This window comes from Mytilus californianus, unplaced genomic scaffold (genome assembly GCF_021869535.1).
Source record: "Mytilus californianus isolate M0D057914Y unplaced genomic scaffold, xbMytCali1.0.p SCAF_2, whole genome shotgun sequence".
Classification (NCBI taxonomy): Eukaryota; Metazoa; Mollusca; class Bivalvia; order Mytilida; family Mytilidae; genus Mytilus; species Mytilus californianus.
The window spans coordinates 74,296,772-74,320,572 of NW_026262668.1; the positions used below are offsets into that span (position 1 = coordinate 74,296,772).

General features: G+C 31.5%; 1 protein-coding gene across 2 annotated transcripts in view; it reads right to left on the minus strand.

Moving 5' to 3' along the window:
- Positions 1–204: 204 nt before the first annotated feature.
- LOC127730276 (FAD-dependent oxidoreductase domain-containing protein 1-like) overlaps positions 205–23,801 on the minus strand; it is a 37,680-nt gene continuing 14,083 nt past the window's right edge. Inside the window, exons 4-11 of one of the 2 annotated variants that reach the window (XM_052238581.1) lie at positions 23,012–23,111; positions 21,658–21,752; positions 14,191–14,366; positions 13,144–13,289; positions 12,648–12,783; positions 11,199–11,219; positions 5,381–5,485; positions 205–3,741 (exon numbers count right to left, since the gene is read on the minus strand). In XM_052238581.1, the coding sequence (XP_052094541.1) occupies positions 3,487–3,741; positions 5,381–5,485; positions 11,199–11,219; positions 12,648–12,783; positions 13,144–13,289; positions 14,191–14,366; positions 21,658–21,752; positions 23,012–23,111 (1,034 nt within the window). In that variant the 3' untranslated portion in view covers positions 205–3,486. The remainder of the gene's footprint in view (positions 3,742–5,380; positions 5,486–11,198; positions 11,220–12,647; positions 12,784–13,143; positions 13,290–14,190; positions 14,367–21,657; positions 21,753–23,011; positions 23,112–23,801) is intronic. The other variant, XM_052238582.1, reaches the window with a different exon arrangement.

The window sequence follows — 23,801 nt, forward strand, 5'->3', positions numbered from 1 at the left end:
ATTATTTAATGTATTCAAGAATTGTTTGCAACTTTAGAATGTTTACAATGTCAACTGCACTTTGTGCCAGGATAAAACAACTGGTTGCTGACTTCTATGTTAAGCTATAGACAATAAAAAGATATATGACAGACTAGCCAGTCTAATCATTTATCCAGCATTCAAGCACATGGAAAACAATGGCATTACACATTATGCAATATATACTTTTTGTAGTCATTTTATTTTAAAACAGAATCAAAACATGCAGATAGATAGGTTACGTTTTAAAAATATTCTGGGGTACATGAATTTCATTTCTTACACTTTTCAACAATACAGTAAACAAGTACACTCCTGAAAATAACAAAATAGACAACAAATCTAATCATAAACAAAACTAAATTATTTTTACACATTTTTGTGTGTATAAATACTTGTTTAAAATATAAAATGACCATAAGAGGAAAAAAAAAGCTGCATGAAGTATGCATATGTATATTAATGCCTTGTTTCATAATATATATATATAAATCAAATACAACCAAGAATTTGACATGTCATACCAGAGGTCCTTTTTAACAGAAATTATGTAGAAGTAGTCTGAATATTAAATAAAGAATAATAAATATTTTACTTACAAAAAATTATCTTATCTTCTATAAACTTTCCTCTGCTTATTATCTACTATTACAAGGATTATAAACATTCCCTTAATCAACAATCTATAAAGTAGTTCTATAATAGTAATTATTGACTACAAATTGATTCCTGGTGTATAGTACCAGCTGGTAGATACGATAGAGAGGGTTTGAAATTAAAAAAGAGAGATGTGAGAATATATCAATCCTTTTACTCCATATCTCATTTTTAATGACTAAAACTAAGTACAGCTGAAAATGCCAATTCGTCTGAACCTGCCTGCGAATCACATCTAGTTCCTTCACTAAATTATGTTTCATGCAGTTATCAAGTTTATTACTGCTGATATACTAGGAACACAATATATATGTTCTACCCCTGAAATACCAAACGTTCAGTCAAAATTCTTTCATCTTCAGAAAATTCAGAAATTTTTCCAATGTTTTTATTATTAGGAAAATTGCAACAAGATAGGTTTTGCAAAAAATAAAACGTATTTGTATGCACCATTTCTTGAAATCATGATAATCAATCATGTATTTTTGTTCATTATTCAACAATTGTGAAAATAAATGCACACAGAAATTTCTGAATTTACATTATTCTTCAACTACAATTCACCTATTTCTTTCTTAAATGCTATAATTATTACTATTATATAAAAAATTACCAGTATACAAACTCTCTATTAAAATTTTCAATAATATGTGCATACATTTCCTAGAAATTTCTACTGAAGTCATGAAACTATGTAAAAGTAAAAAAAATTCAGTGAAGAGCATGCAAAACGAGGATATTAATTTGTAATGAATTTAATGAAAATCTTTATGAATGACTTAAAAAACAATATCAACAACTAAAGTTTTCCACAATTTTAGTACAAATGTATTTGTAGCTGTTGTGTCCCTGGCCTTTGCTACTATCAAAATACAGGCCAAGAGTCAGTCAGTGCAACAGCAAACTAAAAAAACACCAATAAATTGTTTTAAGATATATTTCTCACCTGTAAACAACATAGTGAAAAAACCATGATTAATAAACTTGCATTTACATTCAAGATTGCTCCTTTAATCTATCATAGCTCTATGCACCACTGAGACAAAAATATACCTTTAATTTGTACACATCATAGTTACCAACTCTCACACTTTTGGCATGTAATACACAACTTTTTAAACTATTAACCCACTTATTTTGTCACAAATAGAAAAGTGTTCCATGTCTGTTAATGCCATCACATGGTGATCACATGCAATCTCATACTTTTTGTAACATGTTACAAAGCAGGTTTTCAGTTATTAGTTCATAAAAACAATTAAATTTTAAAACTTAATATTTCTCTTAAAATTGGAGTGTGGCACATATTCTACTAAACATTTAAATGTACTGATACTGATACACCAAATATCAAGTTAATTATTTCTTTATAAACAACTTTGATCAGTAAAATAAACATTTGAACAATGCAAATCCCATAGTCACTTAAACACAATTAACAGGCAGTGACTCGTCTTCTCTTCATTAATTGAATACAGGGGAACTAATTACTTGTGGCATACTTACAAAAGTATATCATAAATACTTCTTCATAAACACACTTAATCATATAACACAATATCTGACATGTTAAAATTCCTTTATCACAGAAGCAGGACTGATGGGGTGGAATCCCATAATCTCCCTTATAAATTAAATGCATTGATGCTGAAACAACTTTTTTTCAATTGCTGAAATAACAATGTAACAAAGACAAATGGTATATCAATAACCACAGCTAATGTTGTAAATATAAAAACAATCTGTCAAACAGTTTTTTTCCATGTTTTTGTCACCTTTTAACTGACTTGATTGGTTTGTAATAACTATTGTTACTCTTTCAATAGAATCATCCAGAGAAGACACACAGCTTATACTTTATATAATAAGTATATAACCTGTCTCATATTCATGTGATGCATCTAAGCTATTGTCTATTTGATTTTTTTGTAGTAAAGGGAGATAACCAATTTTGAACCAAGTTATTTTGCCAAGTATAAATATTGCTCTGAACATCTCTAATTATGTACTGGTAGTTTATATTGAATCTGTTGGTCCATTTAGTAAAAGGCAAACCGAACTTCAGTGTACTTTGTATACAACCAAATACATATTCTGTAATATCTTCTTAAAGTCTGAAGAAAATTTGTAAATGCATGCTTACAAAACATGTTCTCACAATTAATGACTAGATAAACAAATGAAATAAAATCATAACTGCAAGGCATGGACAAAAAATGTGAAAAAATCATGTGACAAAATCAAAACAAAACTGTATGAAAACAACCAATTCAGTGTATGAGCTGCATCAGAAAGAGATCGACCTTATGCAAGTGCACAGATACATGTACATGTATGAGACTTTTGATTGATTTTGGAACATTCAAAAACGAAAAAAAAAAAAAATTTCTGTCTGTTTTCTAGGGTTCTTATATCAACTCAATTTTCAAACAGTTACAGACTTTGCATAGAGATTTTTTCAACCTGAAAAAGGTTAACAGATGTACTGATATTCATTTGCATACGGTCGATTTCTATCCGACGCAGCTTGTATGAAGAAAAACAAACTGTTCCACAAAATTTTGTTCTCTTATGTTATGATAATGTTGTAAATCACAAATGTGGAAGTTCTAGAGTATAAATGTTTGGAAGTCAGTCCATTATAAGGACACCTTATCAACAGGAACTGGTCTTATTAAGAATGCAGTCTTTAAATGATCACACATGATAATGTAAGCAATCAGCCATGTGACCTGTCAGGATAAGATGTGGCCCTCAAATATAGAAACTAGTATTAATATACATGTGTAAAATGCTGTCCAACTTTCATCATACAATGAAATTTTCCATGACTGGTTCATCATACATAATTCTGTCAAAACAAAATCTTGACAAGTCTATGGAAGTGTACTCATGATCATAGAACAGTTCCCCAATAGCCCTTCCTATAGCAACTGATTGTTGTACACCATGTCCACTCATTCCATTAGCAAACCAAAAATTTCTGAATTTTGGATGAGGTCCGATAATTAGATTCTGATCCACATAATTATAGTCATAATATCCAGCCCAGGCACTCTTTAACTGAAAAAATAGAACATATATAAACATTAGAGTAAATTATGCCAGCTTTGTTTTCATGTATACCATATAATATTGTTTCAGAAATAGTTCCGTCCTAAGAACAATAACATAAATGGTACCAATTTTTCTGCACCAGATGCGCATTTCGACAATAAAGGGTCTCTTCAGTGATGATCGGGGCTAAAACATTTGAAAATCCAAAGCTTATTAAAAAGATGAAGAGCTATAATCCAAAAAGGACAAAAAAGTATAGCCAAAGCCGGGGCAAGAATCAGAGCTTTGCATGAGGGAGATATATTCCTTAATTTAAAATAGTTTCTAAAATTTTGTAGCAGCAAATTTTAATAACAAAAAATCTGTATTTTCATGCCAGTACGGAAGTACTGGCTACTGGGCTGGTGATACCCTCGGGGACTAACAGTCTACCAGCAGAGGCATCCACCCGGTGGTAGTAATAACAATAGCGGTACCAATTTTTCTGCACCAGATGTGCATTTCGACAATAAATGTCTCTTCAGTGATGCTCAACAAACAGGAGTTACCGGTAATTTTATTTTTATTTTTTAAAGTTTGAAAAAGCACTGTCAATGATGACTGTAAGCCTGTAACTGCTCAGTATGGTGCTTTGTCCATTTAGGCTGCACAAAACTATACCCATCAGTATCCCTGGTACACAAAACTATACCCATCAGTATCCCTGGTACATAAAACTATACCCATCAGTAATATGGTACATAAAACTATACCCATCAGTATCCCTGGTACACAAAACTATACCCATCAGTATCCCTGGTACATAAAACTATACCCATCAGTATCCCTGGTACACAAAGCTATACCCATCAGTATCCCTGGTACATAAAACTATACCCATCAGTATCCCTGGTACACAAAACTATACCCATCAGTATCCCTGGTACACAAAACTATACCCATCAGTATCCCTGGTACACAAAACTATACCCATCAGTATCCCTGGTACACAAAACTATACCCATCAGTATCCCTGGTACATAAAACTATACCCATCAGTATCCCTGGTACACAAAGCTATACCCATCAGTATCCCTGGTACACAAAACTATAACCATCAGTATCCCTGGTACACAAAACTATACCCATCAGTATGCCTGGTACACAAAACTATACCCATCAGTATCCCTGGTACACAAAACTATACCCATCAGTATCCCTGGTACACAAAACTATACCCATCAGTATCCCTGGTACACAAAGCTATACTCATCAGTATCCCTGGTACACAAGTTAAAAGAAATTGACCTAAAAATCATTAGAGTTCATATGTTTTCACTGGATCTCTTTAATTTGGAATATTTGTTTGTACAAATTTGTAAGAAATGGTTTATGGCGGGAAACAAGAATACCTTTATATGAAATAAATCAAGTTTGTGCCTTCTTTTTCCCTATACAATCAAGGGTTTGACATGACCATATACCTATAATAAATCAAAATAGTGGAAAAATCTGTGCTGCTCATGTTTTACAAATAAACTAGACAGCCCATGTCTTAAGTCAATGTGTTATGTAACTGTTGACAGGATGAACATATTCAAGGTAATCAAGTGTATAAATATTTTCACAAATTTGAAAAATCACTATGATAATTTTAAGGACTTACCTTAATTTTCTCAAACTGTGGATATCTATATGCTAATTTTGGCCAAACTTTTTCTTCAAAGAAATTGTAATCTACATCCAAGTTACTAATATCAGGTTCTTTATCCTGCAACCAGATACAAAAGACCAGTGAAAGTCAAATTTACTATAAAAACAACATATTTCCAGTCTGCTAATAGTTCATAAAAACAAGTATTTCTCTTTAATATATTTGCTACAAAAGAAACAATTTCAAATATTAAATATATTCACAACTAATCTAAACTCATGGCTTTTACATTAAAACATCCACGGTACCTAGGGAAGGCACTTTGAAAATGGAGCAACCATCTATGGCAGCAATTTAAGAATTTCAATTACATTTTCCTTGTACAAAATAATCTTTAAAACCCATCCATAGTTAAAAATTTGAAGTGCTTCCCCTGTATATCAATTATGTTTTTTTTTCTTGAACAGATCTCAGAATGAATAAAATCTTGATATATGGTGTTAGACACTAGTATATATGAAGAAAAAAAATAATATTGACCCAAAGATAACTCATTTCCTCCTTTGGTTTATACAATAAATACAAAATAAATCTATGTTAAGAAAAAGAAATGTTTTAATATTTGTTTTAAGAGGCAGTATCCAGATTTCAAGAATATATAATACATTTTGTACATTAAATACAAATGAAAGCTTTTTTTGTGCAAATCTTACTGTTCTTGTTGCGATAATTTTACTAATTATCAAGAAGTTGATTTTTTATTGGTGCAACAAAATCTCATATGAAAACTTGTCCAATATTCATATAACCCTGGATTAATCTTATTTACACAGAAGTCTTGTCATTTATCAACAAAAAGTTCAGATTTTGACAATTAAACCAGTAGAAATAAAAGATAGTACAGCATTCATATTGCCATACAAAAGCAGTGATAAGGTATCAATTTAATGACAGAATTAGAGGCTCTATAGAGTCTGTGTCGTTCACTTGCATCTTCAACAATGGCCACTTTTTTAGTAAAAATCATCATCAAAGGGGGATAACTCTATTAAGAGTTAACTGACAATTTCAGTCATGTTGACATGTTTGTAGAAATAATTTCTTTTTAAAGTTTCTATCGATCTATTATAGTTTTCATGATAATAGGCAAAAAATGCAAAAAAATGTTAAAAATTATCTTTAAGGGCAATAACTCAAATTAAGAGTCGACTGAAGATTTTGGCCATACGGATTATTTGTAGATCTTGTCTTGCTGATCATTTGTGCTATTAAAAGTTTCTATCTATCTATTACAGTTTTCAATATAATAGGCAACAAGAGTGCACACGCTGAAATGTCTCGCCTTCTTTACTAATCATTGATATTATGTTGATAGTCCTAAATATAAAGCTTTATTACAACTATCACATAAACTTAACATTAACCAAGTAAACTAAACATTGACCAATGAACCATGAAAATGAGGTCAAGGTCAGATGAACCATGCTAGGCAGGCATGTACAGCTAACAATTCTTCCATACAACAAATATAGTTGACCTATTGCTTATAGTTTAAGAAAAACAGACCAAAACACAATAACTTAACACTGAGCAATGAACCTTGAAAATGAGGTCAAGGTCAAAAAAACCTGTGTGACTGACATATAGATCATAAAATATTTCCATACACCAAATATAGTTGAACTATTGCATATAGTATTAGAAAAAAAGACCAAAACTCAAAAACTTAACTTTGACCACTGAACCATGAAAATGAGGTCAAGGTCAGATGACACCTGCCCGCTAGACATGTACACCTTACAATCATTCCATACACCAAATATAGTAGACCTATTGAATTCAGTATAAGAAAAAACAGACCAAAACACAAAAACTTAACTATAACCACTGAACCATGAAAATGAGGTCAAGGTCAAATAAAACCTGCATGACTGACATATAGATCATAAAATATTTCCATACACCAAATATAGTTGAACTATTGCATATAGTATTAGAAAAAAAGACCAAAACTCAAAAACTTAACTTTAACCACTGAACCATGAATATGAGGTCAAGGTCAGATGACACCTGCCAGTTGGACATGTACACCTTACAGTCCTTCCATACACCAAATATACTAGACCTATAGCTTATAGTATCTGAGATATGGACTTGACCACCAAAACTTAACCTTCTTCACTGATCCATGAAATGAGTTCGAGGTCAAGTGAAAACTGTCTGACGGGCATGAGGACCTTGCAAGGTACGCACATACCAAATATAGTTATCCTATTACTTATAATAAGAGAGAATTTAACATTACAAAAAATCTTAACTTTTTTTTTCAAGTAGTCACTGAACCATGAAAATGAGGTCAAGGACATTTTTTGAAGATCTTGTCTTAAGCTTGCTGATCATTTTTGCTTTCTATAGTTTCTATCTATTATAGTTTTTAAGATATTAGGCAAAAATGGGAAAAAAAATGGTACAAATCGTCATTAAAGGACAATAACTCTAATAAGTACATGTAGTCAACAGAAGATTTCAGCTATGTTGACTTATTTGTAGATCATGTCGTGCTGATCATTTTTGCTTTCTGATAATTCTATCTTTCTATTATAGTTTTTATGATATAAGGCTACAACGCAAAAATTGGTAAAAATCGTCATTAAAAGGCAATAACTCCAATAAGGATTCATCTGACAATTTTGGTCATGTTGGCTTATTTGTAGATTTACTCTTGCTGATCATTTTTGCTTTTTAAAGTTTCTATCTATTATAATTTTCGAGATAAAAGGCAAACAAAATTTAAAATGGTAAAATTTATCATTTAAGGGCAATAACTCCTATAAGAAGTTGTCTGACAGCTTTGACGTAAATACACAATAGGAAGAGCTCAACATTTTGATCATTTAAGTGCAAGTCAGATTTTCTCTTTTCATAGCGGTTTTCCAAATAATAGGCAAAACTTGCATTTTACCACTATGTTCTATTTTAAACCATGTCTGCCATCTTGGTTGACAGGCAAGGTCATAGAACACATTTTTTAAACAAGATACCCTAATAATGATTGTGGCCAAGTTTGGTTAAATTTGGCCTAGAGAAGACTTTTGTAAAATTTAACAGAAGACGACGATGGACAGACGACGAATGACAGACGACGTAATTTCAGCAAAAATCAATGGAGTGGAACCAAACGTAAACTTCAACTATAACTCATCATTGCAGACTCACATACTAAAAATCAGCTCAATATGGGAAGGCATTTTGAAAATAAGTCGGTATAACTGTTATTTCACAAAATTATCAAAATCCAAAGCCAGTTATTTTGGCAAAAATCAATGAAGGGGAAACAACATAAACTCGATCTGTAATTCATCATGGTAGACTCACATACTAAAAATTCGTAAGGGTTCCGCGGAACCCAGTGTCTCGCCTACTTTTTCTGTTAATCGCAGGCTCAACAAAAATGAGGAAGTAAATCAATAAAAATATTCCTCTTGATACTATCTTTTGATTGTAAGAACTTTCTGTCCAAGTTTGGTAAAAATCCAGGATAGTGTATGAATCTAATAAATGTTTAAAAACTTTATCTGCAGACTGAATGTAATGTTAACTTGAAGAAAACAAAATTTCCTTCTAGATACTAGCATTTGATCATAAACAAGCTTCTGTTAAAGTTTGGTGCAAATCCAAAATAGTATAAGAAAGTTATTAAAATTTAAAAAACTTTAACCACAGAGTGAATGTGTTGTTTCCTGACAGGAAATCTAAGTCCATTTAAAAGTAAAATACGGAAAAAATGGATTTATTATTTTACAAAATTTCCTTCTAGATACTAGCTTTTGATCATAAACAAGCTTCTGTCCAAGTTTGGTACAAATCCAAAATAGTATAAGAAAGTTATTAAAATTTTAAAAACTTTAACCACAGAGTGAATGTGTTGTTTCCTGGCAGAAAATCTAAGTCCATTTAAAAGTAAAATACGGAAAAAATGGATTTATTATTTTACAAAATTTCCTTCTGGATACTATCTTATGATCATAAACAAGCTTCTGTCCAAGTTTGGTAGAAACCCAGGATAGTTTAAGAAAGTTATTAAAATTTTAAAAACTTTAACCACAGAGTGAATGTAATATTTCCCGGCAGAAAAACTAAGTCCATTTATAAGTAAAATACGGAAAAAATGGAATTTTATTTTTACAAAATTTACTTCTGGATACTATCTTATGATCATAAACAAGCTTCTGTCCAAGTTTGGTAGAAATCCAAAGTAGTTTAAGAAAGTTATTAAAATTTCAAAAACTTTAACCACAGAGTGAATATTTGTGGACGCCGCCGCCGCCGACGACGACGACGACGCCGACGCCGACGGAATGTAGGATCGCTATGTCTCGCTTTTTCGACTAAAGTCGAAAGCTCGACAAAAATCAGCTCAACATGTGAAGGTGTTTAGAAAAAAGTTAGTATAACTGTTATTTTCACAAAATTTTTCAAAGTCCAAAACCTGTAATTTTGGCAAAATTCAATGGAGCGTAACCAAATGTGAACTCGGTCTGTAACTCATCATAGACGACTCACATACTCAAAAAGGCGTTTAGAAAAAAGTCTGTATTACTGTTTGTTGAGGAAGGACAGATTAGGGTAAAACTATATTGCCTCAACCACTTTGTGGCGGGGCCATAAAAATACAAAACCTCAATTATCTGAATTGTAATAAACTAGACATCATTGAGATGGGAGCCATCTCTCTGGGCCCCACTGACCTTGAACTTTGACCTAGGAAGTTGTACAAACATTATGACACACCCTCTGGTGTTGGTTAATATACATGTCAAGTATAAAGTATGAAATTATAATGGTTCTCTAGATATAGAGCGGACACAATTTGTTACAGACATACAGCAGACTGATCACTATAAGGCGACCCGCCACTAGGCGGGGCCCTAATAACAGTTACCATATATTTTTAAAGAAAAAGTAAGCAAAATAGAAGTAACAAGCATAAAATGAAAAAAGTATTACAGAGGGTCTCATATATCCAAGAAATTAGCTTCTGATGAGGACCTGTGTACACATTCTGTCTCTAAAAAACAAAAAAAAGTTAAATCGAAAATGTCTGCATGCAATGAAACATTTGAAAAGATCACAAATGACCTAATAATAATGCAATGTATTTTCCATTAGTCCTTTCATTTCTAAATTTTTTTTAATTAAAAAATATCAAAATAAAACAATAACAGAAATATCTTAAATAGGAATTCAAATTAACAAAGGAATTTTCATCAAAAACAGCTTTCGAAGAATTATTTGACACTCTGTAAGCCAAAATTTTAAGAATAACATAAATACTTGCAATTGGTGTATCTCTCTTAACATGATAATCGTATGATTAAATAATATTGCATTGCTAACTAATTTCTAATGCTGTTGCAAGAAACAATATTAAACTACATCAGAAACTATTCATCTCTTAACCAGTTTTCTTGCAAGTGGTCAATTCTGTATAGACTGTTTCAAAATTAAAAAAAAAACTGATAAAACATAGGGACAGAATTTACAAAAAAAATTAAAACAACACGTTATAAATTTCATGTGTTCAAGGCGCTTTTCTGAATTAACCTTCATCAGGAAGTTAAGTAGCTATAGAGTCAATTCAACAAGTAGTTACCTTATCAAAATCTAAATAAAATAGTAGTTGACAACTTGAAAAAATTGGCTTACAGATGAAGTGATTCTGGTTTAACATTTCATAGCACATGTATGTATTACAATAGGCCTTAACCATAAATACAGGCAAATTGTGTAAAAAATATTAAAGAACTGGGACATTTGAACTGTGAGTTACCTCTGACTGGTCATTGAGAACCTAGAAAAATTCAACAATTTGTTACATTTGTTAATCTTGTGTTTTATCTACCTGTATTATAAATTCATTAAGCAATTATAAATGTCATTACTTATGGAGTACTTTTGTTGCATATTTTTAGATATTTTGTACAAGTCCAAAACATTCAAAACATTCATAAAAATTTGTCCATCAATGACAACTTTATAAATATATCATAAAGAAAAAGCAATTAAACTTTGAGATTACTATCATTGCAAGAGATTTAATTTAAAAAAAAATAAACATTGAAATTTCAACTTCAGGGTTTAAATTTCCCTGAAATTAGCACTTAACAGACTTTTATTCATTTAAAATATTTAATTTTCTTTACTTCATTGTCATATAATGCACTTTTTTCACTATATTCATGACATTGAGATATTGAAATAAGCTGTAAATTTCATATCTAATTTCAGAAGTCAAACTTCTAGAATAAAAAATATTTATTATTAATATAAGCTTGTTTAGATAACTCTGGGGATTATGCCTTTGTTTGCCTTCAATTGCTGGTACATGGTATTACAAACATTGTAAAATGGTTCCTAATCATGTGTAGATTTTTAATATGATCTTTGATTAACATGGTTAAGGTACTACCTTTTGTACAAAAAATAGTGTTTAATTTGCATGGGAATGTGCCAGTAGAGTTTCTTAGCAATGTCAACAAAACTTTATTTCATGTATTCTCATGCTGAAAAGCCACTCTTTACTGTGTTCAAAGCAAATACAATCATTCAAACCTTAAAATCATTTTACATTCAATGTTTAACCCTGCTGAATTCTTTATGTGATCGTCTGAAGCTAGGAACCTGTACTCAAGTGGTTGTCTTTCTTTGTCTGTGATATTTGTTTTTTGTTATTGTTGTAGTTTAATTCAAGCCGTTATCACTCTCTTTTGAAATGTTTAATATTTTTTCATAACAAGACCTTTTCTAGCTTACTCATTGTTAAAGGCCATACAGTGATCTGTAATTGTTAACATCCCTGTCCTTTGATCTTTAGGGATAGTTTATCTCATTGGCATCAATACCACATCTCATTATTATTTTTGTTAAATCACTTTTTCATATATAAGTTTTTTATTTGTATTTAATATTCATATTGTCCCTTGTGTACTTTAAAAATATAGTGTACAGTACACTTAAGATGTAACTTAGGAGGTTGTTAAAATTCACACTTGATGTTGAATTTTCACAGTAGAAGCTGGTTATTTTGAATGATTCACTCTGAAATATCTCTCTAGTTAACTTATCAATAACATTAAATTTAGACTAAAAAACTAGAATTTTAAAATTCAATATAATATCAACATAAAAAAAGTACAAAAAGAACCATCCAGCTTTTTTGTTCATATCCATTTAAACTTTCAAAAAGGGCCAGACTAATAGAAATTATTCTTATAATTACCTCTTCAGGGGACAAACCACATATATAACATCCACCTAGCCCTTCTCTTCTGAAATAAACTCCATTTGTATCTACAGTCAAAGGTGCTTCTAAGCCTGGACCATTTGGACAGTGAATTACATATACAAATCTCTTTCTATAAATAAAGTTTTTGAATTAGAAGTCTTCGACTTAATGATAGAAAAGTTTTATAGCATGCCAAACCACTGAAAAAACACATGTACATTATATACTCTACAATACAATCAATGTGCACTTATTTTAAATAATAAAATTTAAAAAGTTATTACATACGAAAGAGCAACAAAAAATCATTAGGTGAAGGACTGACAAAAAATGACAAGAAAAAATATGAAAAACACACAACACTAAATAACTGAGCTAAACAAACCCCTTAAAAGTCCTTGATTGAACTTAGGTCCTACAGAAGGGGAAAATAGATCCAATTTCAATAGTGGCACCCATCTTGCTCATACAACAAAAATACAATATTAACCTTGGTTCCACGGGTAGAGGAATTGAGAAGACATCTTTCCCTGGTCCAATACCTGCCATTTCGGCTATCTCTCCAGCCCATGCTCCAGCACAGTTTATGACCAATGAAAAATGCATCTGATGAAGATTTCCCTCCTCGTCTTTTATCTAGATCAATAAATAAATATATAAGACTTACAAACACAATTTTTTTGAGACATACTAATTTCAAATGGTACTGGGTGAGTCAACACTGTAGGCTGTCTTGACTCTTTTAAAGGTTAGACTGTCTTGGTTCATCTCTAAAGGCCTAAAAGCAACTTTCAAGATGTAGAACAGCAACAACATAACATTTCATTTGATATATTGGCTTTTTTCTAATGGTTCATGAAGGTTTTATTTCTGAATGACATCCACACAATATCCTCTTCTTTCATATGTATTTTGTACCTTTTTTTACACATATTTAGGGTCAACTTAAAAATATCTGCCATGGTAACCACTATTCTTTGACTAATAATGCAATCACTTTTTTCTAGTGTTTACTTTTATGAATAATTTAGTTTTGCCAAACAGGCAACACATGCTCTGTCTTCATTAAGTATCTTAAGAAGGAAATGAAAAAGTCTTTCCAAGTGGTACAATTTGAGCCTAGATAAAGTCAAAGAGAGAAAATTGATATAAAGGCTATGAATCATCACCAGATGCTGTTAATTGTGTGTTTTGGCATCACCAATTTTATTTGTATAATTTAAGCCTACTTATATAGCAGTGTCATTACTGTAAATTCAGAAATTATTGCGATGTTTTTATTAATGAAAAAAATGTGACAGTATTAGGTTTACAATAATAAAAACTTGCATTCGTGATTTTAGCAGTGATTTTCCTTCATCAAATTTTTGCAATGCAGAAATTAGATTTCCCATTTTTGACAGTGGTAAATAATTTACAATAATAAATGCACACATTAAATTCTCAATTTACAGTATATGATTTCACCAGAGAAGTCCATTGTCAGATGCAGATCACCAATTTATATATAATATAACACATTTAGTCCAATACCTACATCAATATTATTGAGAGTTTGGAAATCAGTTGAGGATCCAATATGACTGCCTGGATTATTGGTCTGTTGAAAGCCAACAACTTCCCCTTTCACATAGGTAACCTCATTGTTGACATTCTTTTGCCTGAATGCTTTCAATAGCAGCCATGGATCAAACCAACCCTCTCCCTGTGTTCCTACAAATATTTATGTACATGTATGTATGAATATAATGTTGGAAACACAATTTCAATAGAAGAACAGAGTTCAAATGTCCCCTGCATTGCACATATTTTATCTATCCAAGGGCAATTACTAAAAAAAACACTTTTTGTTCTTTAAAACAATTTATAAATATCTTAGAGAAATGAAGGCTTCAGAGCAAATGCAATGCGATTTCCGTTAAAATTAATTTTTCCAAGGGGCCGAACTAGTTAAAAATATTTGATCAGCACTTATTTTCTAAAGTGTCAAAGACATTGCTGATATAAACCTATGATATAAGTTTCATAATATTCTGGCAAGAATTGTACACATGAGAGCATTAACAATGCAATTTTCCATATAATCAATATTTCCAAGGGACATAACTCTTTTAAAAATAATTGATCAGCACTGATTTTCAACCTTGTCCAAGACATTGCTAATATAAACCTATGATATAAGTTTCATAAAAATCTGTCTAGAATTGTACACATGAGAGCACAAATGATGCAATTTTCCATATAATTAATGTTTCCAAAGGGCATAACTCTTTTAGAAATTATTGATTGGCACTGATTTTTCGAACTCGTCCAAGACATTGCTGATATATTAACCTATGATATAAGTTTCATAAAAATCTGGCAAGAACTGTACATGTGAGACGCCCGGTATTTCTATGTCCCCCGCAACGCGTTCGCGGGGGACAACAAGATAAATATCCAGCAAGTAACTTTGTTTTAACATTTCTAGGCCACTTCTTTTGAAAAAAACAACACTGCTTGGATCTAGATTGACAATATAAGACTTCAATGATCCACACAATGTATGATGTTTGCATCTATGCCTGTATATTCTTTGCTGACTAAAACACTAAATAAAACTTAAACAAATTTTTCAAATATTTTTAAAACTTTTATGATTACCATCGCAACTTCAGTCAGCAGTAAACATAGTAAAAAAATATTTCCAAAAATACTAGTATAAAGAGATATAAGAAGATGTGGTATGAGTGCCAATGAGACAACTCTCCATCCAAGTCAAAATTTATAAAAGTAAACCATTATAGGTCAAAGTACGGTCTTCAACATGGAGCCTTGGCTCACACCGAACAGCAAGCTATAAAGGGCCCCAAAAATTACTAGTGTAAAACCATTCAAACGGGAAAACCAACGGTCTAATCTATATAATCAAAGCGCGAAAGCGCTGTAAAGGCAGTTAATTACAGGTTGTGTGTATTTTTAGTCCAGTTATATCATTATCTTGCATAGTACATTGTACTTATCAGAGGTGGCTTTCAGTATTTAAGATTTAGAGTTCTCTAATGATATTGAACAAGTTTTATGAATGTCATATTCTGAGCACTATATGAAGGCGATTGTTCTCACTTGTTTATGAACTAGTGCATTATGTCCAGTTTGTACCTTTTTTATCTATGTTAATAGTCAAATACTGTTTAAAATAGTTTGGCATTTTCTTTTTAGTAATAAATAAATGTTATCAACTGTATTTTATTCAACTTTGCAAATGTGGTTTGTTACTGGTAAGTACAATGTATGGATGATAGTTGTTTCATTGGCAATCATAACACATCGCCTTATTTATATAATGATCTATATTCAACGACCTCAGGTACAAAAAAAATGTATGTAACTAAACTATGATGGGAAACCTTTGACTTCTTTCTTTTATATAAACTTTTGATTTGGTACCATAGAACTATGTAGAATAAATGTACATTGCAACATGTCAACTCTTTCAATGACAATACTTTTTTTAGAAACTATAACTCCAAGCAAAATTATATTTCCAAGTATAAAGTAATTTATGAATGAAACAAGAGTGCACACGCTGAAATGTCTCGCCTTCTTTACTAATCATTGATATTATGTTGATAGTCCTAAATATAAAGCTTTATTACAACTGTCACATAAACTTAACATTAACCAAGTAAACTAAACATTGACCAATGAACTAAGAAAAATGAGGTCAAGGTCAAGGTCAGATGAACCATGCTAGGCAGGCATGTACAGCTAACAATTCTTCCATACAACAAATATAGTTGACCTATTGCTTATAGTTTAAGAAAAACAGACCAAAACACAAAAACTTAAAACTGAGCAATGAACCTTGAAAATGAGGTCAAGGTAAAAAAAAACCTGCGTGACTGACAAATAGATCATAAAATATTTCCATACACCAAATATAGTTGAACTATTGCATATAGTATTAGAAAAAAGACCAAAACTCAAAAACTTAACTTTGACCACTGAACCATGAAAATGAGGTCAAGGTCAGATGACACCTGCCAGCTAGACATGAACACCTTACAATCATTCCATACATCAAATATAGTAGACCTATTGCATACAGTATAAAAAAAACCAGACCAAAACACAAAAACTTAACTATAACCACTGAACCATGAAAATGAGGTCAAGGTCAGATGACACCTGCCAGTTGGACATGTACACCTTGCAGTCCTTCCATACACTGAATATACTAGACCTATTGCTTATAGTATCTGAGATATGGACTTGACCACCAATACTTAACCTTGTTCACTGATCCATGAAATGAGGTCGAGGTCAAGTGAAAACTGTCTGACGGGCATGAGGGCCTTGCAAGGTACGCACTTACCAAATATAGTTATCCTATTACTTATAATAAGAGAGAATTTAACATTACAAAAAATCTTAACTTTTTTTTCAAGTAGTCACTGAACCATGAAAATGAGGTCAAGGACATTGGACATGTGACTGACGGAAACTTCGTAACATGAGGCATCCATATACAAAGTATGAAGCATCCAGACCTTCCACCTTCTAAAATATAAAGCTTTTAAGAAGTTAGCTAACGCCGCCAACGGATCACTATCCCTATGTCGAGCTTTCTGCGACAAAAGTCGCAGGCTCGACAAAAAGGAGTTCTTTATTAAGAAATAAACTGATTCGCTGAGCGCAGCTGGATACACCCGCAGAGGTCCAACCCTGAACAGTTGGGGCAAAAATGGACACAATATTCAAGCTTGATACAGGTCTGAATTTGGATTGTAATTAAATATTTGACATATTATAGTTTCTGAATAAATGTAGTCAAAGAACTTGAAATCGGTTATATGAATTGAATTTATATTCAATTAAAGATTTCTTGCTGTTGTGCAATACACTGTGCTGTTGCGCAATACTTAATAAATCTGTTGCCAGACTATAAACAAATAAAGTTCAATTTCTTCTCAATGTCATATTTGAAATTTATGAAAATCAATAGGGAGATTACATCAATAGCTATAAAGAATTCACCAAAGTTTTATGCGAACTGCTTAAAGCATTTTTGAGTTGTTGTCCAAAAACTGGAAAATTCCCCCTCTTTTAATGAATAAAACCCCATAACTCAGAAATGTAAAATTAAAATTTATAAAATTCTAAAGGGAGCTTACGGATTGATAATTTAGTCTTCGATGCAAGATTTTTTTATCAGTTGTTAGTGGCTTTGAACTAGCTGTCAGTAAATGCGAGTACTCTCAGATCTGTACTTAGTGTCTTTTTGTTGTTTGGATGTACAACTACCCAGCCACGTCCACTTGTATTTGTATTTATCCATCTGATGAGTTAAGCCTCTTTCAACTGATTATTATAGTTCGTTCTTATGTTGTACTGTTACACCACTGTTCCAGGTTAGGGGGTGGGTTGGGATCCCGCTAACATGTTTAACCCCGCCACATTCTGTATGTACATGTATGTGCCTGTCCCAAGTCAGGAGCCTGTAATTCAGTGGTTGTGGTTTGTTTATGTGTTGCATATTTGTTATTCGTTTATTTTTTGTACATAAATTAGGCCGTTAGTTTTCTTGTTTGAATTGTTTTACATTGTCATTTCGGGGCCTTTTATATGGCCATGTCATGTTGACACAATACAAGTTCTAAAATTACACAACATAAAACAACTAAATGTTATTTCAGATGAAAGTTTTGTTTCAGTTCCATTCATAGGATTTATTAGAATTTTGTATGTTTTGCCAAGTCCAATAATTAGCTCTATGTGCACGTGTTAATTGGAGACTTTTCTATCCCGTATATGAGTTTTGGAACTAATTCTGTTTCTTTTTTTGAAAAAAGTGAGCAAACCAATCTTGTACATTTAAACCTTTGTCTGCCATCACACTGTCACCTGGATCACATAATTGAACTATTCTACATCTTTCAACTATTTCACAGTCACTGGTACATTTTGTACAACCAACATATGCATTAGAGACATAGATGACTAAACCACCAGGTGTCGAACATACAAGTATTTTCAGTGTTTCTGTTTTTATATGATGAAAAGGTTGCCTGAGCTCTAGGAGCTTTAGGTTTTATCACGGGATATTCTGTGCTGTCAATAATAATCCAAGTTGTAGGAAACTTTAATTTGAAGTTGGATGGCGAAAAATACCTGACTTAACCACTAAATGGCCAAGTGTTAGCCTCACGCCACTGTTTAAAAATAAAAACAATCCATGTTTACACAACATTCTAAACACTAGTTTCAATCTAGAATCTGAACAGTTCAAAGTTGGTTGTATAATGCCTCAATTTCATCAAAGACATAAAAAAACTGATTTTCAAATGACACCCTATCAATTTGAAAATATATGTATCTCAAACAATGTGCTGCTGGACCAAGTGTGGTCAAAACAAATAAAAATTTAGTATACAACTCTAAACCGGTATAAAAATGCATGGCTGTGTCACATGTCTTCATTTCAAAATTATCTGCTGAAAATATAGGCATTGATGGTGTTTGCGTAATTCCATCTGTGAAGCTCAACATTAGCTCGACAGTTGGTGGTGGACAGTCATAAATCCTGTCTGCAGTATGAATGACTTCTTCAGGAAAACCAACTTTACAATCAAAACTTTCCTCTAAATTTCTACTACAATATTCATCAAGTTTAGTTTTAACCTTGATTTGATATTTTGTCATACATATGATAATATATATTTATCTATCTGATGTAATATCATGTTAATGTGGGGGAAGACATCATTATACTTTGTATTGATTTTCCTGATTTAATAAAAACTTGAAACTAAGTTCTTTTGTTTTCACAGGAAACTGCCCTGATTTTTCTTTTTGCGGATGATTCAGTCTCTTGCTTGGTCCAGGAAAATAGGCTGGGAATGGCAGTAGAATTAAGTCTCTGTATGGTGGGTTTGCGCCCTGAAAAAGGTTATAAAACATTAGTTTTTTGATAATTAAATGAACTTCCATTAGCAATGCATACTTTGTACTACCTGGCAAAATATTAACTATATTTATTCATTACAATCTGGATAAAACTATGTTAGCCTGATTCAATGTACATCAAAATGTATCTTATGTAAATCCAAAGGACAAACAATGAGAGACTTATGCAACAAACGTACATTGTTTGTACCTAAATAACTATAATATAGATGAGAGCATGTCATTGTTTTGTTCCTGTTAACATTGTCATTGATATTTTTCAAGAAAGTCTATGAGGCATAGCTTATGCATTCCTGTCATTATTACATTAGCATAATTACTGCTAAAATAATTCTCAGTATGATATACCTCTTGTAAGAAATCATTATAATTGTAGCAAGCACCAAAAAATCTCAAACAGATCACATTGAATCGTAATCCAAAAAATTATGACGTCTTGAATTAACCACCCCCTTTTATTCTAAAACGATAATTGCGGTTGTAAACAGACTTTGGTTTATTCGCATGGCGATTACATATATAACTATATATTTTAAAAAGAAAAGTTTTACCATGAATAGTTTCCTGCACGTAGTCTTTTTCAGTAAAATGTGCCTTGCAAACAACAGCTGATTGAGATGGACTCCACGATTTCATCGTGCGTATGGGCCATGGCGTTGATCCAACTTTTCCTCATTTTTAAGTCATTTGGAAATGCATGTCCTCCTCTTAAATGACATCCAGGTACACAACAACAAGTACTTGGCATCGTTAATTAAAAATGCATCTGTATAGTTGCACAGTGCAGAAACCGGAAGTTTAAGAACAGGATCGGCTACCACGGCGCCACCTATTCAGGAACGATAATTTGCTACTTTATATAACTGCGAAATAACAATCAATAACGTTAGATGGGTTCACGTGCATAAACAGAAATGCGCCTTAAATTGTATAAAATAAATCATGTTCAGTCGACCTTTAATTATTATATCAACGACTGAAATGATTTATAAACATCTAGATTGCAGATAACACTCGAAATTAACCCAACCTCTTTCCACACGGAATTCAAATAATTCTAGTTTGTCAATCGGTTGACTGCTTATAATGCAAAATACAAATATATCAAAAGTTTTTAAAACTAACAAAACACAATGATCGTTTCTCTATTTCCCAATGTAAATGAAATGAAAAAAAAAACATTTTATATCACAATAAGAAGAGGAGAGAATCAACATTTTCCAGATCTACTTGGAGCCTAATGACCCCCCACGTAGATAAGTTGGATATCGCGGAAAGAAAGATCAACACGGCAACTAGAAAGGCATTAAAGCACTGCCTTTAAAAAATGAGAAATGAGAAACACTTATGAACCACATCAACAAAGGACAACTACTGAACATAAGATTCCATAAACCTTTTTTTTGACACATTGTTTGGTTTGTCCAAATTATTATTACTTACACAATCTATTAAAAAAAATTTGGGCATTTTAAGACTATTATTTCACATTAGGATATTATTGAAAGGAGTAAATATTTGACAAAAGAGTAAGTGAGATTTTAAGGGTCCTGTTTTGCCCCAAATATTAGGTAAATAATTTCAAGATGAAAAGTGTTTCAAGCTGATGCATAAACATGTTCTCTTTTAATAATATTTGATCAGCGCTGATTTTCGATTTGTCTAAGACATTGCTGATATAAACCTATGATATAACTTTCATAAAAATTTGGCAAGAATTGTAAACGACTCTTTTGAAAATATTTGATCAGCTCTGATTTTCAAATTTGTCCAAGAGATTGCTGATAAAAACTGATGATATAACTTTCATAAAAATTAGACAAGAATTGTACACATGAGAGCGCTAACAATGCAATTTTCCATATAATTAATATTTCCAAGGGGCATAACTCTTTGAAAATAGCTGATCTGCACTGATTTTTAAACTTGTCTGAAACAATAATCATATAAACCTATGTTTTATGAACAATACTGGTCAGACAGACGCACAGAAAGACGCCTGATAATTCAATGTCCCCCGCAACGCATCAGGCTGGGGACAATAAACAATACATACCATATGATGCCATTTCTATACCCTCTAAGTTTACCCATGGAAATTTTTGTGATATTTTCTCTCTTGACATCAGTTCTATTTTAGCACCTAATTCTCTGTAACAGAACAAATAATATTCATCTATACTTATATTTATTGAATAAATGAAATTGTATATACTGTAAAGCCTCAATCAGTAATTCACGTATATTGAAATAATATGTCTATTGAATCTAAATATCACATCTCAATGATCATTTTTTTTTTAATTTACTTCAATGACAAAACAAAACCACTATAAAAGCTGTTAAAAAAAATTGAAACATTTAAAACGAATGTTTACCGACATTACCTGAAAGAGGCAGCACTTTACTATTAATATCAATGACAGTTTTTGGTAGTTTTGCATTAAATGCAAAAAAGTTTAAAGTCTAAAAGAAATTTCTAGAACAAAAATTACAAAATAATACTGATATTTTGAGGACTAATGTCTTTCAAACACTTGAAGGATGTCATTTGATAGATATGTAATCAGTTTTGTTTTAAATGAAAGGGGCAAAAAAAGTGTGCTTATCTACATAGCCTTTTTGAATTTTATCAAAATTCAAAAATTGAAACTCCCCAAAACAAAGTCAAACAAGAAGAATTTGGTTCTGTCTAAGTACTTTTTGGTTTTGCTTTCATGTGTACGGTATGCCTCCAAACAAACAAACAAACAAAAAAAACCTAAACAGTTTATTAAGGAGGGACACCCCTATTTCTTTGCATCATGGCTATCTATGTTAAATTCTTCAATTTCAAGCATTCACAGCTCTTTTGTGTTAAGTTTAAATAAAGTGACCGCCATTTCATATAAAAGCACTACCTTAGCTTGTATTGTGATGACAAAAATCAACATAATTTTCATTGCATATAAGAGCATACTGGTTCCCGGAACTTAGGAAGTACCAAAACAGGTACTTTAGGTCTGAGAAACAGGCAAAATGTATCCTTCTTTTTAAATTTCGTGTATTTTTTTTTATTATTCTAAATTAACAGTCAAAAAATGTTCTACAATGCTTAACAGTCAAAAAGTGTTCTACAATGATTAACAGTCAAAAAGTGTTCTACAATGATCACCAGTCATTCAGCTTTCATTTGATACCAAAACTACCAAAATATTCTACATATTACACCTATGTATAGGTACTATTTGTCTTGAATATGTACTAGTTTCTGGTATGTTCTTTCTGACTGGGCCTGCATTGTTGGTGTTAATCCTGAAGTATCACAAGTTTCAGATTAGAGACATATATATAAACCTATACATGCTATAAACATGATAAACATGATAAAACTTTGATAAATGTAAGTGAAAAAATAATAGACCATTTACCTCTGTAATTTGACACATGTTTCCAGATTTTCTGCTTGTTCTTTATTAGCAAGGAACATATAACCCTGGTGATGAAACTGGACATCAGGAGGTTCATGGTCTAGAATAGAAAACAAAATCTATGAACAAATAACCTTGATGATTTACTGCTATCAGAACACCAGCAAAATCTAGTTAAAGGTATCATACCAAATTTCTATTTTTTGGTATGCTATTGGATTTTAAAAAAAAATCTAAAACTAAATCACAAACAACACTTTCAAGTAAAATAAATAAATAAAATAAAACAGAATTTTTTTTTAATCTCATTTGCTTTCAGAAAATACTAAAAAAAGTAGTATTTACTGCTAGCAATAATTGTTTTATCATAATAAAATGTTGACACAGAGATGTGTCTTGTCTGTATTTATTTTTGATAGTAAAATGCAAATGTTGAAATCAAAGACCAATACTTTTACATGTAAAATATGCAAAATAATCAAGCCAAATAATCTCAATGGAAGTCAGATGTGTCAATACTAAAACAACTGCATACCAAATATCATTGATTTACCCTTAGTGATTCTCCTTAATCTAACCTAATCACAAACTTAAACAAATTGTTGATGCCGCCACCACCAATGCCAGAAACAGCAGCTTGAAACAGGTCTTGCTTATTAACGAGACAAAAAGTACAAATGTTCATATCTTGTATATATGATTAAAGATTATTTATCTTAATGTCATAATTAACATTTTGTATTTTACATGTAGATTGTCATATGTAGGAGCAACGTGAATACATGTATCA